General features: G+C 47.8%; 4 protein-coding genes and 1 pseudogene across 5 annotated transcripts; all 5 read right to left on the reverse strand.

Annotated features, from left to right (window-relative positions):
- Positions 1 to 2,226: 2,226 nt before the first annotated feature.
- Positions 2,227 to 3,493, reverse strand: LOC125542773 (uncharacterized). Its single transcript, XM_048705944.2, has one exon. It carries the CDS (start codon positions 3,347 to 3,349, stop codon positions 2,483 to 2,485), a length of 867 nt encoding a protein of 288 aa, XP_048561901.2. The 5' UTR covers positions 3,350 to 3,493; the 3' UTR covers positions 2,227 to 2,482.
- A 138-nt stretch (positions 3,494 to 3,631) lies between these two features.
- LOC125542769 (G-type lectin S-receptor-like serine/threonine-protein kinase SD2-5) lies at positions 3,632 to 9,624 on the reverse strand (annotated as a pseudogene). Its single transcript, XR_015618144.1, has 2 exons — positions 7,481 to 9,624; positions 3,632 to 7,344 (listed from the first exon to the last, which is right to left on the reverse strand). The product of XR_015618144.1 is annotated as a G-type lectin S-receptor-like serine/threonine-protein kinase SD2-5 (transcript).
- Positions 9,625 to 9,766: 142 nt separating this feature from the next.
- On the reverse strand, positions 9,767 to 12,212 carry LOC125542771 (Pentatricopeptide repeat (PPR) superfamily protein). The gene has a single exon (XM_048705942.2). The coding sequence runs from the start codon at positions 12,120 to 12,122 to the stop codon at positions 10,419 to 10,421; it is 1,704 nt and encodes a 567-aa protein (XP_048561899.2). The 5' UTR covers positions 12,123 to 12,212; the 3' UTR covers positions 9,767 to 10,418.
- Positions 12,213 to 12,349: 137 nt separating this feature from the next.
- Positions 12,350 to 13,774, reverse strand: LOC125542774 (universal stress protein PHOS32). Its single transcript, XM_048705945.2, has 4 exons — positions 13,482 to 13,774; positions 13,167 to 13,276; positions 12,914 to 13,032; positions 12,350 to 12,704 (listed from the first exon to the last, which is right to left on the reverse strand). Exons 1-4 carry the CDS (start codon positions 13,654 to 13,656, stop codon positions 12,626 to 12,628), a joined length of 483 nt encoding a protein of 160 aa, XP_048561902.1. The 5' UTR covers positions 13,657 to 13,774; the 3' UTR covers positions 12,350 to 12,625.
- An 804-nt stretch (positions 13,775 to 14,578) lies between these two features.
- LOC125542772 (uncharacterized) lies at positions 14,579 to 18,029 on the reverse strand. Its single transcript, XM_048705943.2, has 6 exons — positions 17,900 to 18,029; positions 17,686 to 17,820; positions 17,435 to 17,512; positions 16,860 to 17,086; positions 16,627 to 16,674; positions 14,579 to 15,033 (listed from the first exon to the last, which is right to left on the reverse strand). The coding sequence occupies exons 1-6, from the start codon at positions 18,027 to 18,029 to the stop codon at positions 14,872 to 14,874; spliced, it is 780 nt and encodes a 259-aa protein (XP_048561900.2). The 3' UTR covers positions 14,579 to 14,871.
- Positions 18,030 to 18,050: the final 21 nt, after the last annotated feature.

Below are 18,050 nucleotides of genomic sequence, written 5' to 3' on the forward strand. Positions count from 1 at the left end.
ATGATTCCTCCTTGGTGCCCTTATAATTGTTCAATCATTCATATATGTTGTCTTACTCGTGCTGCAAAAAAAGCACCAAGTACTTGTGAAGGCATGAACACTGCAATTTCTACCAGTATAGGCTCATGTTTATCTGAAAATGCGAAATAGATCCATACATGGAGGGAGCCTGTTACTTTATGAAAAGGTAGAAACAACATTTTAGAAGCTCAAAAAAGCTGATTTCCTTTTTGCATTGGCTAAACAAAATATGCTAGTATGGTTTGTTGGACTCGTACTCTATTATATAAAGGCGCGCGGCAGGTAGCCGCATAGGACTACATTGCAAAAAACCACAACAATTGCGGTCTATTTTTCAAAAACCCACCACCCAACTAACAATTTGCAAAAGCCACCGGTGCTCAGTAATTTTTTGCCGAAAACGTTAGACGCTAGGTTGAGCTCGTTTTGACACGAAATCTGACAAGGGCCGGCTAGAAGTGATGGCATGGCATGGGAAAACTCATATTGTTTGACTCAACTGTTAACCTGGTGTAGGGCCCACCTGTCATCCTCTCTCTCCCATGCCCTCTCCACCTACAGCACACAGCCTATGGCTACACCATCGTGGCGTCGCTTCTCTAATTCGACACATTTGTACTTGTAAGAGCAACTCTAATAGAGTCGTCATATGTATTGTGCGGTTATCATACGAGATATGGAGCGCTCTCCACACAGATATGGAGCGCTCTCCATATGGATATGGGGGCCGCGGCAGTTTTATGCAAACACACATTCGTCAGAAAGGCAACATATTTAATCCAAACGTTAGTTCGATTTCATTCCTAGTATTTTTTGAGTCACTAGTCACATTGATAGACCACAAACTAATAATTACCTAATAGTTGCGGCCATGTCCATCATCACGATCCGCCGCCGCCGTCGGCGTAGAGTGTGGCAATGCCGGCCTCGGTGGCCCAAAAAATGCACCTCGGCGAGGTCATCCTAGAACGGCCATTCATCCACGCCGGCAAGAGTGGGGGTGGGCGCGGGGTCCAAATCTGCTACTCCATTTGCGTGTACACATCTACGCAGTCATCTCAAGGGCCCGTTCATCTAGTCCTATAAGACTAGCCACAATGAAGAATAACATACACTAGTAACATATACGTATTCCTAGACCATGTTACTACCTTCATAGTGGGTACTAACATAAGTGTGGTAACATGCATAGCTTTATTTATTACTCCCTCCGTAAACTAATATAAGAGCGTTTAGAATACTAAAGTAGTGATCTAAACGCTCTTATATTAGTTTACAGAGGGAGTAGGTTATAGACTCATATTGCATTGGGACATGTGATATTATGGTAACTAGCTAAGTTACTACTACTACCTCTCTCCTCATTAACTCATTGCCACATAAGCAAATTTACTGAGTTGGACTCGATGTTACTGTTAAAGTTACTCTCATTGTGCCTAGTCTAAGGGGTGCAAAGGACCTACCGACTTCTTCACCTCCACCTCATCCCGAAAACCGAAGACGAGGGGAAGCTCTTGCCGCTGTGCTAATGGAGCCAAAGAAGTGGATTGGAGACGGGTAAGAGAGGATTATGCAATAATGGCGCTAATCTTTATAGGCCAACGCGTGTACCATAAAGAGGGCAGTTGGGGAGATGGTTGACGATTAGTGGTCAAGGGGCTCGTCTCCCGATGAGAAAAGTTGCCACGGCCCATTCACATGCCTCTTGGCTGCTCAAACGACTCCACTCGGCCTGCTCACACGCAAATCAAGAGTTGATGCCACATACTTTCAAAAAAAAAAGAGTTGATGCCACATGACGCCATCTCATGGGCTCCCACGAGAATTCGACTACTAAATAACGGTCGGGTTTCCGTCGCCAATGGCGCGTGGGAGGTCGGCCTACTTTACATCCCGCATGTGGCGCGAAGGAAGAGGCTGAAACTTCATCTCTCGTAGTTGGATTTGGAGTGAGCTCCAAACATGATCTCCTTCAAATGTGAAGGTTACGAGCTTGGTTTTGGAGCGAGTTCCATAAATTATGTCGACGGACGGAGAGAGGCATACAACAACTTTGGGTCAAAATCAACAATATACTACTATTGCAATTGTTTGTTGGTAGTTTACCAAGCTGACCGCTTGGTCAAAATCATTATATTAGATGTTGTTATGCCGATTGAAGTCACAATTATTATCCTGATTGAAGCCATATGACAGTTGCTCTAATGACTTGAAATCAGTACATCATAGCTAGTAGTGTCATTCCTGTGAGTAACATACCATGAGATATATCCAGAGAGGCCCTAACAACAAGGCACTCAGCAGATGCACAAGGTATACAAAATTCCACTGCTATCTCTGTTCTAAAATGGGGAAAAGAAAAACGGAAACCAACGAAGGAGCATGACACGATCCCAAAACTGATGACTCTATCTCAGCAGCTAAGTTTCAAGGACGGCACTGTCGCCCTCCGCGTCTCCCTCTATGACACCGGCAGCTCAAGCAGCAGGCCGATGTGGCTGGACTCGGCGCTCGAGCTGCTGGCGCCGAAGCGTGCCCCTGCCGGCGGCGACCTCGCCACCACGCGCTGGAACCCCAGCGTCAGCTCCAGCCCGATTTCGTCGTCATGTGCCTCCTCGTCCTGGGCCGCGACCGGCGGCACGGGGCTGTCCTCTGCTTGGCTCACGTGCGAGCCCGCGTCAACCTCGGTGCCCTCGGACGACTCTTCTCCCCTCGTCTGCTCGACTGCCATGCCGTCGTCCTCAACGTGGCTGCCGTGGTCGTGGCTGCCGGCCGACTCCTCGTGGCTCGGCGCTTGGTCGAGCCCATCGTCGCGCTTGGCGCCGGAGGAGGTCCTGGACTTGGACTTGGACTTGGCCGTGGAGGAGGACGCGCGCTTGAACCCGGTGCGCCCGGCGCGCGAGACGCCGAGGAGCGCGTCGGTCGCCGCAGCAGGGCGGTCGGCCTTGGCGACGTGGCGGATGTCGCACGCCGTGAGAGGCGCGTCGGACGTGACGCGGACGATGGGGCGGCCCTTGAGCACGGCCTCGACGGCGGCCTGGCAGGCCCCCCACTGGCCGGACCAGAGCAGGCCGACGGAGCCGTAGACGGGGTTGACCATGCGGCCGCAGGCCTCGTAGAGCAGCGAGCGGAAGAGCGCCGGGCGGAGGGCGGCGTCGTCGGCGGCGAGGAGGTTGAGCAGGCCGGCGCGGCCGTAGAACTTGGCGAGGAAGACGGTGGCGTTGGCCTGCGCGTCGGCGCTCCGGATCCACCCGAGGCAGGGGCGGATGGTGCAGCCCTCGCCGCACCCCTTGCGCAGCACCCGGCACCCGTTGCAGCTCATCCGCATCCCTCCTTCTTCCCTTCCGATCAAGGCCCGGCGCCGGAGTTGTTGGAGTTGGAGATCGATCGATGATCTTCTTGCTTCGTTGGAATATTTTTGCTGGTGTGTGTGTGTGTGTGATGATGAATTTGGTTGAGGTGATGTGTTTTATAGGTGGGGTGGGCGCCAACGGTTTTGGGAGGGCGGGTTCGGCGCCGCTGCCAAAACAACGGGAGATGGCCGACTAAACAATGGGAGGGAGAGATGTCCACTGCACGGCTACCCCGGTATGATACACGGAGCCGCGTCCCTCCCGCGAATGTTCCAAAAGGGAAATGGATTTTTTCAACGGCTTGCGGTGAAACTGGAGGCGGCCACTTTCGGTGGACTTTGCGACGCACCACGGTTTGGTTGGGGTGATAGACGTGATGGAATGACATCCCGTCATCCCCGTTGGAGAAACAAATAGGTTGCACGTCCCATGGTTTTACCAATGGACGATGGCATCGTCATCTTTTGCCATACCGCATGTTATTCCAAGGAGTACACGCACCCTACTAGCCCACTCCGCCCAAGTCCAGCTCGTACACCGCATGTTATTCAACATTCAAACTTTTCATCTCCAAAAAATTCTTAAAAAAATGTGTGTAAAATTTCACGATAAAATACCTTGAGTTGCGGAGTTGCAAACATAAAAAGATTTTGAGGATGAACATTACGTATGGTAAAGAGCCGCAGATTCGCTTTTGTTTGTAGCTCTCGTGTTAACTGTTGCGACCTACACACTTACACGTGTACACCATGTCTCTAGGTATATCTGTATTTTCTTTCAGAATTTTTTGATACTGAAAAGTTTGAATTTTCTTAGTTTCCAAATTAAGGCCTTCATGAAGCTCGGTCCATATTGGGTATTTTCATATGACAAGCACATGTAGCGGGCGATGTTGCGGATAGCGGATGGTATAGCGGTCTGACAAGCACACTATTTTTGAACCAACCCGTGGTTAGATGGTTAGTATCTACAGCTTACCAGGATTCAAGTCCTAGACTTGACATCAATGCTCGCATTTTCCTGGTGTTATTTCAGGCTTCCGGCAATGTACATTCAATGGGAGGAGACGGTCCTGTCGGCTGCGATGTTTGTAAAATCTCGAGATGCTATGCTGGCCCAGTCTCTTAAGAGTGCTCATAGGGATAAGCGTATGCTCGTGTATGTCAGCGACTTCAATTATACTATGTTCAAAAAGACACGCAAACGATTTTCTAGCACAACCTGAGACGCTACCGCTGTTGCGGCTGCTATTTAAAACTTTTGGCGTACCCATACTTTTTTATTTTGTCAAGTGGGCTTGTCCCTTCCCAGTAATTGATCAACGCAAGTATAATTGCTTACAACTCACGGAGCACCAAGATGAGGCAGAAAGAGAAAATCGAGTTATGGCACTAATGGGAAATCTGCTGCAATGCATTCGCTGTCCAACACATCCTACGGGGCGTAAACCTACTATCCCCGTACATATCCACTGAAGGACCGGCAAAATCAAACCAACACTAGCAACAAGCCAACAAAACAGAAGAGCAGCTCCAGAAACACAGAGCTACGGACCGGAAACAATATCGGTTTCACGCATCAAATATACGCAGGCCAGCAGTACATCACATTACTGAGAGATACAGTATGCTGCCAAAACAAGGGGTAGCCGGGGGCGCAACCGGACATCTATTCCAGTATATCATCTGGGACTAGACAGCTGCACAGCTGAAAGTAGAGTATCAGTCGGGTTGAAAGCATTCGGATGGAGCCGGTCCACAACATGCGAGGACGTCGGTGGCTGCGGCACATCACAGACGCCTTCGAGCATCTGGACAACTTTCGAAATGGAAGGTCTCCGGGAGAAATCCTCCTGAATGCACCACAGAGCGACCCTGATAGCTATCTCCACCCGGTCATCTCCATCGCCGTACGCCAACTTGGCGTCGACGATATTGCGAAGATCGCCTTCCTCCAGCTTCTTGAAAGCGAAGGGTGGGAAATGGGCCTTCTCCGAGGCTTCCTTCCGCTGATTATCTCGAGCAGGACTATGCTCTTATCTGAGATGGCGTGGTTGGTGATCCACTCGGGCGCAACATAGCCCCGTGTGCCTCTGAGCCCGGTGAAAACATGGCTCTGCTCCCTGCTCATCAACTTGGCAAGCCCAAAGTCAGCTACCTTTGCATGCAAGTTTTCATCAAGTAGAAGGTTCTCAGGCTTGATGTCGCAATGTATAATCTTGGACTCGCAGTCCTGATGGAGGTACGCCAGCCCCTTTGCTGTTCCAAGTGCAATGCGAAACCTTGTATCCCAGTCTAGAAGGGGAGCATCCACTCTAGTACTCAAAATCCACCTGTTTAGAGACCCCTTGGGCATGTACTCGTACGCAAGAAGCCTTTGTGCCCCCTCGACGCAAAAACCGGAGTTTAACTAGATGAACGTGGTGGATGTTGCCAATTGTTGTCATCTCAGAACGAAACTCTCTCTCCCCTTGGCCTAGGCCCTCCAGCTTCTTTACAGCAATGCTACTCCCATCTGGGAGTGTTCCGAGATACACGGATCCAAATCCTCCCTGACCAAGCTTGTCAGCGAAGTTGTTTGTAGCACCTCGGAGCTCCGTGTAAGTAAACCGCATTGGTGCTCCAGATATCGTCCGGAGAAACCCATCGTCTTGTTCTTGTGAGGGTGAAGGTTGCCTCCGACGACGATGATAAATGCTGAAGCCAACATAAACAAGAACCCCTATGACAGCCAACGGTCCGACCACAATGACAACAGTAACTAGATACCTTGATAAAAGATACAGAAGCAGGTTCCCTTTCACCTTTCTTCTGCAAACTACCGATCTGGTTGAAAAGGAAGCAATTGCCTGACTTTTGCTCAAAGAACATGGCAATGCACGAGCAGTTGCCCATGCATGCATCCTTGCATCCTATGATATTTGTTCTAGCCAAGGGCCGGGTGAACCTAGTGCCAATATACCCAACTCCACTATCCAGTTGAGCTAGCTGAAAGTCCTCTTTTGAGTTACATGGTGATATGAGACCGGGGTTGCAGTTTGGAAAGGTGCTAAGTGCTGACGGGCACTGGCATCCTGCTCCACTAATGCAAACGGAATAGGGGTCGCACTGGGCTGGCATGTCACATGAGTCCTCCGGGATTGCGAATGGGAGACTAGCCATGTAGCGCGTGCCATCGGCAATCTGTAGGAGGATGCGGAAGGAAAGGGATCCATTGTCGCTGAGGACAACAGCCAATGTGTCATTCTGCTGCGCAATGTTAAGCCGTGATAGAAGAGACCCTGATTTATCATAGAAGTACCACGAAGTTGAATTGAGGTTTGAAGAGTAGATGTCGCCATTCATGTCCACGAGCAACCTTGTATCCAGCACAGCAGACCAGTAAGGTTGGGGGTTCTGGAAGCCTGCGTACAACCTCATGTCCCCTGATGTGATGCCAAGTGTATAACTAATGTTGTTTGTGCTGGACTGGCTCACAAGTGTCATCCCATCAGTGAAGCTCTGGCCAGACAAAAGTGTGTTCGTTGGATAGCTCAAACTCTGCCATACAAGAGAAGAGCCGTCTTTGCCGAGCACTATAAGATTGCCAGAGTCCAGCAGCCGAATAGAGGCGCCCTTGCCGGAGAGATTGGCAGTCCAGACAGTGGAGCCTTGAGACCGCAGGTAGGCATTACCATCCTTGTCGAACACAAAGGCATCCGTATGAGAAACAGGAGAGTTAGCATTAGCAGTCCAGACGACAGAAGTGGAGGCTAGGTGCACCACCGAGAGAAGATAGGAGCTCTCTGACACACTACTGGTTACAAAGCCGAAGCCATATACGAAGCCATTGGACAACAGAAAAGTTCCATTATTATCGATGTAATCATTTTCAGAGACACTGAACCCTGGCAGGAGAACTTGTTTCTGAACACTGCCGCTGCATATTATCCAGAGGTTGGCTATCACAAGCATCCGCAGCAAAACGAAGCCTGTTGAACAACTTATTCATATTAGATGCAGTGCAGGCATGTAGTAACACAAACACCTAGCATTCCGCCAAGGTTATTTCCAGATTGATGCATGTTTGAACTGCATAACTTAGCACTGGAAAGTTCATAGCAATACCTCTCATTCGAGCATGTTGTTGTCTAGCAGCCGCAACATCCCCTGAGGCGATGAGAAGGGAGGCCACCATGACGCACATCTGGAACATGGGTTTGGACGCGATGTTCATTTGAGAATATTGCTGTTCATACATGTGGTGACGGGAGGAGCAGACTAGGCTTGAGATATCGTATGTATGGTGTGGCAATCCTCTGCCACAATGTTACCGGTCATGCATCTGGTTCCTGGAGTCGAACAATGGGAGCTGGCAGCTCTTTTTGGAAATTTGTACTAAGTCGTAATCGAGCTAGCCTGCCCTACAGACCATGGAAACTCAAATACATTCAAAGAATGATCCCCATCATCACTCAGGTTATGTGGAGTAGATGGCATGTGGACCCACTGTGAAAGAGAGAAGTATTAGAAGGGAGAGATGAGACAGGGAAAAAAAGGTCACATTTTGTTGGGATGTGTCCTTATCGGAAATTCAGTCTCACACCTGAGCAGACATGCTGCTGGTATGTGTACCAACCAGTTCCACGCAATAGACACTGTATTCCGTTCAGTATTATCAGTTTCCTTATGCATTTTCTTATGACTGTGGCCCACGGTTGGCCCATGTCCATTGTTGGGGATATCCTTATGCCATGCCATGGACGACAATCAGAGTGCTTCGATTATCGATACAATGGGCGTACATTTTTATCATTCTTTTTATAAATGAGAGTTCGTTAATTATGAGTGCCCAGTCACTACTAGAATTCAGCGTTCTAGAGTGCAATCCTTTTCTAGATGAATGGTTTTGCAGCATGGCTTTAAATACCAAATTAGTCGAGATCAAAACTCAACGCTGATACAGATAAAAAAATTCACCCGGAGCCTGAAGGGGTCAAGGGGTGGAGCCAAACCAAGGGGGAAGCGATACCCATTAGCCTGCCCATTGGTGTAGTCGGCGGTCACGTACACCAGGTTGAGCTTTAGGTCGGCTCATGACTATCTTACAACGAACATTCACTAGCCCATGAGCCCTCGCTAGCTGTGAGAAAGATGATTTGTCGTGACCGGGTCGAAGCCTCTACTAAATCTGGATCAAAGAGACGAAGACGTTGCTGGAGGACCCCATGCCAACCAAGGTGTCTAGCCAAACACTGTCAGTGTATGGACAGCTGGTGAAAGTTTTTTCATTTTCTTTTTGAGCTAGGATGAAAGTTCATCTTGGCCCTCTAAAGGTCCCCACAATAGAAGTAAACCGGCGTTGGTGATCCAGATAAAAAGGTAACATGAAAAGGAGGAGAGTTAATGAAGACTTTTATTCCTATAGGTTTTGGTCATACTGACCACTTTGAGTATAGACAAGTCATACCTGAAGCCATCAGCCCCCACGTGTCCTTGCAGAGCATGCCATGGCCTGCCCTCCCCTCCTGCGTGCAAGTTCCCGCAAGGCGCCCCCCTGCTCGGCTCGATCCCCCTCGCCTAGCACCAAGCGCCACCGGAGCACGATCAGCTTAATTTTCTTGACACATCAATCGCTCAAGTGATTAAGAGCTAGCATCAGATTCATGGACATCTAGCACAGAGTGGCAGCATAAGTAAAAATCAAGCATTAGTTTGGCTGGTGACAAACCTGTGTCTTCTGCATCAGAGATCTATTGGTTGCTGCAGTAGAAAACCAACACAGTAAAAACTGTGTCCCGCTGAGGTGTGATGTTGGGTCATATACCAGAACCTACACACATGTACAATAGACAAAAGATCCAAGGACTGCAAACTAAATGACAGCAGACTTTGTATTTCTTTAACAAAGAAAAATATCTTATAAGAGATGTCACACATGAGAACAGCATGTCCATTATTACAGATAGCCTGATTCTGAAAACGAAAGCCCTCAGTTTTCATTAACCAGTCCAGCAAACAAAATTAGCTGTTATCTTTAATGTTCCATCACCAAAAGATATACAGACGCTATTTGTCATATGCCTTATAGAATCCTACTGCCAACCTTAAACACAGTCATGCAGCCCCATATCACCTACAGGTGTGCACACATTTAAGTAGAGAACAAGACTTATAACATGCCAGGAAATACAGACTTATAACATGCCAAAAGCAAAGAGGGCAAGCTATAATTAGGTCAAGCAGAATGTCGGAAGTTAACTGTTGACTGAAATGAGGCCTTCCGTTATCACAATATGAAAAGAATGAGAGCAAGAAAACTTAAAAGCACTGAACATCAGCAAGATTTGAATCAAAAAATGAATTCAGAGTCAGTTTGATAGATGACACTGAACAATGCTATAGACATGTGAATGACATTATAATGGTTCAGTGCATTAAAAATGTTATCATACATTATGTCATCATCAGCACTGGAAAAAGATTACCATTTACCAGTTCCTGCTCAGTGCATTAGTGCTTCATAGAAGAACAAACCCTTACAGTAACAGGCAAGCAGAAATCCAGTGATCCATTTTGCATTGAAAAGGTCCTAGGAGCAGCATACACTCATAGAGTAGTTATGTTAACAATAATCTTGTCTGGACTCCAAGGGAGTCTGCATCGTAGGTTGGCCTCATCCACTTGCACACAAGCAGAAAATAACATGTCTCCAACTAGAATCTCAGATTGTTTGCCTTACAAGGCGAGAAAAGAAAATTGGATTCTCTTGTAATTCCTCCCCTCACTCATAGAGCAGGTTTCATGTTCACGGGAGTTAGGGAGGCCTTAATTTCTCCTCACATGTCCTTTTTATTTTCAGCAGCCTCATGGTGGTTTGCTGTTGGCTAGCCTACTATTTTTACCATTTCCTTTGCGAAGGTACAATAAGTGCAATATGTAGACCAATCTTATATTAAATAATAGCAACCTTCTCCCTCTTTACCTTCGCCTATCCTTCAGCCCCCTTTAGCTTTTTTCCCATCAAGCACAAACCATCTAACTGCGAGATCAGGTATTATGGGAACTATGTCTTTACTTTGATGACTCTTCTCACCAACATCATAAATGTATCCGCAGAGGGGATTAACTTCTCGCTCCGTGCAATCATCCTGTCATATAACCGAAGTGCGCTCTTAGTGTTACCCTTCTCACAGTAACTGCTGATCAGCATATCGCTTATGTCACTAGTCGGAGCCAGCAATTTCCTTTCCATCACAGACACAAACTTCTCAGCTTCCTTTGGATTCCCACACTGGCACAGGCCACTGATCAGGGAGGTAAAAACTTCGATGCCATGGTTAAGTCCCCTGTGCTCCATCTCATGATAAATCTTGACAACACCTTCCGCATCACCAACCTTGACGTACCCATCAATGAGCTTGCAGTATGTATCCTGACCAGGAATCATTCCTTTGTCGATCATTGCCGTCACCAACTCGTTTGCCTTGCCGACCTGTCCAGCACCACACATCGCCTCTAAGATCTCATTGCAAGTGCCAATGTCCGGCACAAGGCCTTCATGGAGCATCTTGTCGAAGTACTCCGAGCCCTCATCTGTCCTCTCATGTCTAAAACACCCGGTGACGAGGTGACTGTATGTAGCATCATACGGCTTCAACCCCATGGACAGCATTTCTTGAAGCAACTGCATGGCCTCACTGATATTGCCCTCACGGCAATGTACTCCGATGAGGCAAGTATACACAAACGGGTTCAGGCGACAGCCTCGTCGGACCATGCCGTCCCACTGCTCACGTGCCGACTCCAGATCACCAATACGACAGTAAGCATGCACCATCAGCGAGTAAGCAACGTCGTCGAACACCATGTTCCTCTGCAGCATCCTCCTGAGCAGCAAGATCCCTTCCTCGGTCCTCCCCTCCTCGAAGATCCACAGCGCCAGCGCGACGTGGGCCACGACGCCCGGCGCGCACTTCTTGCCGTGGATCCTCTCCACAAGGGCCGCCATCCTGGCAAGTGCACCCTCCCGGCTCAGCACGCCGACGACAAGCTCGACGGTGGCCTGGCTGGCGTACACCCGCTTGAGCGTCATTAGCTCGAACACCTCCCAGGCGACCCGGAACCGGCCGGTGCGCTGCGCCGCGTGCAGCACGGCGTTGAAGGCGGAGATGGAGGGGAGCACGCGGCGGAGCGCCAGGTAGCGGCAGGCCTCGAGGGCCTCCTCCGGGAGGCGGAGCCGCGCGTAGGCGTGCACCAGGAGGTGGAGTCCGCGGGCCGTCGCGGCGGTGCCGCTGTCCTCGTAGGCCGCGAAGAAGGCGTCCAGGAAGTGCGAGGCGGGCGAGGAGGAGTGCCTGGTGATGGCGGCCTGGAGGAGGACGGAGGCGTGGCTGACGAGGGCCGTGCGGGCGAGGAGGTGGACGAGGAGGCAGTAGGAGCGGAGCGAGTGGGGCGACGGCGACGAGGCGGCGGACCAGTGGAAGAAGCTGTGCGCGTTCTTGGCGACGGTCTCGGCGGAGGAGGAGGAGGGGCTGGGGTTCCGGGCGAGGGAGAGGAGCACGGCGTCGACGTGGCCCTCGGGCGCCGCGGCGGCGGGGAACGCGGCGGAGAGCGCCTCCCAGGTCACCCTCGGGCTGCTCGCGAGGTAGTGGGAGACGTGCTGGGGCGTCGCCGCGGCGGCCGCGGGCACGGCGGAGGCGGCACCGCGGCAGGGGGACGGTACGACGACGCGCCGCGCGAGCATGCGGCCGCCGGCCTTGGCTGCGTTCATGTGGCCATCGAATGAAACGCCGCCGAGGTAGACCGTAGACGGACCTCGTCGGTGATGAAGCGGCACCGATCAAGTAATGGACGATTAAGACGGCAAACGGCAAGCTGCAAAAACCCAGTGTTTGCTATGATGAACTACACTCCACATTCCATGTACAGTATTTTCTTGTTTAAGAAACATTTCTTGTAATTTCATCATAGCTTCCAAGTAAATTTCGGAGTCCAATGTCATGGTGTTGCTATGAAATATAGTATCTGTGAGAATACAAAGCAGACGCGGGCGAACACACCACCGTCACACAAATCACAAATGCTTAGATGAAGCATGTGTCTTTTCAAGATACAGAAGAGGAGTGCACGCCGAGCAGACTTTATTTGTCATACTATTATTATTACTGGTTACACGTTGCTACTATTGTTCTTGCAGACGGTATTATCTTCTTGTATGTATCTCCTTTCAAGACTGCAGACGGCATATGTATCATCATCGGTAGCAAGCTGCGACTACATGTTCTCCTTCACGACCGTGACCGGGCAGGCCGCGTGGTTCACGACGTAGGTGCTCACGCTCCCCATCAGAGCCCTGCCGCCAAGAACCAAAAAGGCACCATGGTCATGTACAGGTTCAAGTCCATCAAGCTAAGGTGCGCGCGGTTTAACCATCGACCGCACGCACGCTCGACAAATCATGGTAAAGTTCGGCTATGAACCGGACGTGCCACAATCACAGGAGCAGGGTTTTTCTTTAACTTTTATTAAGAATCATACAACTTAACCTGTGGGTATGCATACCTCTTGAGCGTGCTCAGGCCTCTGCTTCCGATGACCAGGCAGCTGAGGGGAACCAGGTCGACTGCCTCACACACCTTCTTGGTCGGGTCGCCGTAGAGTATCTTCCCAAAGACCTCAACCTGCGAATCACGTAGTTTCGGCGACAAGACAATCGGCAATCAGCGGACAGGAATGATATCTAGCACAGGAATTTGATCAGGAGTTATGATTACTAGTACAAAATTCTGCGGGTGGAAGATGAAAAAACTGGTACCCCGCTCTGATGTGCCACTTGGGCCAGGATCTCCAGCGTCTCCTTGTCCGGTGACAGGCCGTACTTCTTGGTGACATGGGGGTCCGAGAACTCTACCAGAGGGATGAGCGCTGAAATCCACAAGAAATTGCCATTTCAGAAGCATGGTAATTTGATACCACAATGGAGAACGCCAACGTATAGAGTTTGTTCATCAGTTCGAAACTGGCAGAAGCAAATATAGATAGAACTTGAGGTAATCATGTGCAGCACTCGCTATACCTATCCTGCAGATTCCAATACACGGTAAACAAGAGGGGTTGTCGGTGGACTTACGTGAACCACTCTGTTCCCAGAGATGCATCGCTCCTTGCTCATTCTGGTAGGAGTTGTTGACATGGATCAGCACGAGTTGATCACCGCTCCTGGCAAGGTTGGTTGACGCCCATCGCAGAGCCGCTTTGCTGCACGATGAGAAGTCCACAGCAACTCCGATATTCCTCCCACCCATGTCCCTGCAAAGCTCAGATAAACACAACACAGGTTTTTGATTTCCAGACCAGTGCGTTTAACGATGGCAATGAGGTTTCAGCTGCGGTCAGGTCTTTAAATAGATATCAACAGGAACTAGCATTATTGGAAATACTAAACGAAAGAGGGTGAAAACATAGGCTGAGCCGATGAGCTTTCTCGTCTTGTTACTTTGCCTGATTCCTTATCACCACTTTACCTCCCCCCTGGAAACAGACATGTTCCACTTGGTTACCGCTGCTAGAGAAAACTATGGGTACAAAAGGCATGAAAAATCAAGATTCATGATGCAAAGCAAAAGGGGCAAAAAAGAATTTTACTCCAGTTTCTTTCATGCCACTGGCACTGGAATGCCAGATTCTAATTCATCGGTTAACTAAAGCGGCACCGTCGGCACGGCACAGGTATGGACAAGAGGAAAGAAATTCTGATGTAAACTGATTCTCACTAAAGCATCAAGCAAAGAAAAGCCAGGTTGATCAGGAATAAGATAGTACCAGATGCTTCCAATACAGATGAAATGAAAGATGAAAGCATTTTGATATGGGGAATCCGATGAGATGCAGCGTAGCAGTTTGGCATTTGATAAAAATAAAATGACTCATCCAGCTAGCTATTCTTTACCAGAAAAACATCAATAACAAGTTCAACACTTCTGTTAAGACAGATAATGTACTTGTATCCCGATCCGGCATGCAAAATAAAGAAAATAAGAGAGAAGAGGCCTTTTTACATCATAAGTAATAACAGAATGATCTTCATATCCCAAATGAACCCAGTGTCATGTATTTCCAAAGACAGATAGTAATATCTATACTCATATTCATACCTGGCATGCAGAATTAAGAAAATATGAGACAATAGGCCTTGTTACATCATAGGTAAAACAGAATGATCGCATATCACAGATAAACTCAGTGCCATGTTATTTCTAAAGAAAATAATGCAGAGAAACGCAACTCAAATTGATGTAAGTTCACACTTCAAGCAGATACAAGTTAATCGATGCATCCATCAAACAAATTCCATGGATGACCAGTAGAGCTAGATCTTCCGGACAAACTTGTGATGTTAACGCATTTTAGCATTACATGCAAAAGCAGAGCTCCGAAACATTGAGAATCAGTATCCCCTAATACAGATGTCAAAAACTACAAGTAACTACTGTTATTAACCAGCTCTTCAGAATGAGAAGTTACAAGTACAACTGCTCCACTCTCTTGTCATACGACACATGATAGATCCACCAATTGCCCAGAATTCCAATCACATGCAGTACTGTTCTGTCCTTTAATTCGACCGTCCCAATAGAAAAGAACTTGTAGTCTTCGGTATCAACTTTTCTTGTCTGGATGACCTGAAGGCAAATGAAGAAGGGTTATAACTATAAAATTAGTACATAAAAGGAGCGCTGAGGAACTAAATATTGTCATGCATATGGACTGACCTTGCTGACACTATCCATTACTTCACCAAAAATCATGTGTCGTATTTATGGACAGAGGTAATACAACTTAATTGAATTGACATTATACCTAAATTTCAATGACAGCAAATTTCTTTTGTTTGCGGCGACAGAAAGCATGGAAGAGAGCTGCAAGCATAAGCATAGTATCTCAAAAGCTGCAGTCGACTAGTTCTGTCCAGGTGATGGTGTAACTCCACCGAAGCAGCACAGGAACAATTTACCAAATCATAAACTAGTACTCCCTCCGTCCGAAAAAACTTGTCATCAAAATGGACAAAAAGGGGTGTATCTAGAACTACATCTAGATACATTCCCTTTTATTCATTTTGATGACAGGTATTTACGGACGGAGGGAGTACTTGAAATACAGGAAAAGGAACACAAGTGCCGAAACATCCAATTAAAAGATAAGAGGTCTGCAGTTCTCCATCGGGAACCAAGGGAGAATCGTGAAGCTTTGCATACTTTCTGCCTAATTATATTCTCTACTCCACAAGTACAAGTCAATTTTTACTTCATGATCTTTTGAATAGTTTCGACTATGGTTAAGGTCATTTTTTACCTTCAGGAACCAAAGAAAAATCACAAGGCTTTGCAGTTCTTCATTCTTTTTGCAGAAATTTTGATTATGATTTTTCTGGGGCAATATACTAGCTGCAAAACTAAACTTTAATAGATACGGTCCATGTCTTTCTATGGCTCCTCGCCAATAACAGAATTCTCACGTGTGATAACATTCAAAAGCACCCAAATGTTAAAGACAGGGTAATAAGGCATGCTTGTTTTGTGCTGAGAATCAATCAGTGCATAACTTGTTTTTTAGCTGTGTTGTGGTGGCCAAACAAGAGTGGAAAATTATCTCTGGTATATTCGGTGTCCAGCTAGGTTCTGACTTTGAATATGTTTGCCGTTGGTGGTTGAGTAAACAATAAGAATGCAATTCTGAATTTGTTATGCTAGGCTAATCTCTGGTCAATAACTCAATATGGTCTTTACAGAATCAACTTTGTTTTCAGAGCAAAAACTGGCATGGTAGAATAATGCTCTGGAAACTGATGTCACACATTGGAAGATGGAAGATGCTATTCAAAGATCCTCACTCAAGACTGCTTGACCGCAACCTGCTACTCCTCAAGAGGATGAGAGGATAACTGATGAGGGTTGCCCAGAAGTGAAGATGATCAAGTGTGGATTTGCCCCCTTCGAGTTAGGTGTAGCGGAGGTGCGCATGTTGAGACGGATGTTCAAACTGTTTTCAGAAAAGGGTATAATCTTCTTAATGTGTTCAAGTTTAGGAGGGTATTTTGGGGGTTCTTCGATTGTGCAAAGGCTAAAAATAAAATGTGAATGAAAGTTCATGACCATATGGAAAGCACTTCAAAATGTAATGTGGTGTAGAACCATTAAACTACTCCAAACCGTGTTACAAAATGCAGGTATATGTAATATAGCTCTCTTAGGGGGGAAAAGCATGAAGCTCACCTCCTCCTTCCACAATACAGGATTTTGCTGCACCTTCCCTTGATGAATCTGAAACAGTAAAACATATATCAGGTAACAGAAGAAGGAAAAACGTACAACATCCTCTCATAAGTTTGTTATTTTGGGTAGCATAAATAAATCTCAAACGATGCTACAATCATTCCACATTAAGCACCATCAAACTGTAAACATGAATATGTTCTTTTATAAGATGCCATAATAATTTAACTAACCTCCTGAAGAAACAAGTATATGGAATAGGGGTCAGGCCTTGTAGAGTAGAGAAGAAGCAATGTGTTGATGGCAAGAACCATTGGTTTCCGCCAACCATACACAATCAAGAGAATCAAACCGATAGGCAGCTGAAATTTTCTGACCAAATTCCAGAATTTCCTAAGAACTTGTTTCGAATGTGGTGAGAGCACAGTGATGTCTTTTGATGGGCTCTTTGGCGGTCGCTCTGTGATGCAAGAAATTACACACAGGAAAAATGTGCATTAGGATAATAATAGTGACTAGCATTTGGATTATCTGTAGCTAGGTCTAAGTATGTATAACAACTTAGATTAAGTTTTTCAAGGGGAAATCTGAATGAAATTGGACTATAGGACATGTATCAACTTCACTAAACTCTGTCCAATACTCCAATACATACCTAAATACCAGATCATACATAAGCATGCTCAGGAAAAAGAACAATCATATCGGGGAAATGCACTAAATGTTTTTCTCCATGTGAGCAAGCACTAGAAGGAAAAAACATATACTGTACATTCTAATGTGCCTGGTGTCTGTGGCAAGAAATTACCTTGTGCCTCCGCGACCTTTGTGGGATAAAGCATGACAGCAATTGCGGTGCCGCCGGTCCCAAATCCCCTCAGCAGACCTAGAATAATGGTTAAAGTCAGTGAGCATAATCCTGGTCAACTAACATTGTAGACCAAGACATGGCTATCTGAGATATGTTTTTGAGACAAATACAAGGAGAGCTTGAAGGATGTCCACGGCGCACTGACAAATACTGTAACCGTAGCACACGATCCTAACCCCTTAGGCTACCTGGAAGCTTCGGACGAACTCCGGGGGGCACCCTCGCGGCCAGCAGATCCCGGAGCATGGGGGCGCGAGCCTGAAACGCGGGGGCCGAGCTCGAACACCGCGACCAGACGCCCTGCAACGCGTGCCTGACAGGAACTGGTAGGGAGTCGAGTCACGCGAGGGAGTCAGCGCGTGGATCAAGCAAACGAGGACGCCGGAGAAGCAAGGAACTCACGGGTAGGGCTGTCGGCGGCAGGGCCGCGGAGGGCGGAGAAGGCGCGGGCGGGGGCGAAGTGGGGAGAGGGGACGCCCCGCCGGAGATGCGCCGCCATGGCGGCGCCGCTCGCCAGTCGCCTCCACGCCATTGTCGGCCCCCTCCCTTGGTC

The sequence above is a fragment of the Triticum urartu genome, chromosome 3A (genome assembly GCF_056163025.1).
Source record: "Triticum urartu cultivar PI428250 chromosome 3A, HENAU_Tu73, whole genome shotgun sequence".
In the NCBI taxonomy this organism is placed as follows: Eukaryota; Viridiplantae; Streptophyta; class Magnoliopsida; order Poales; family Poaceae; genus Triticum; species Triticum urartu.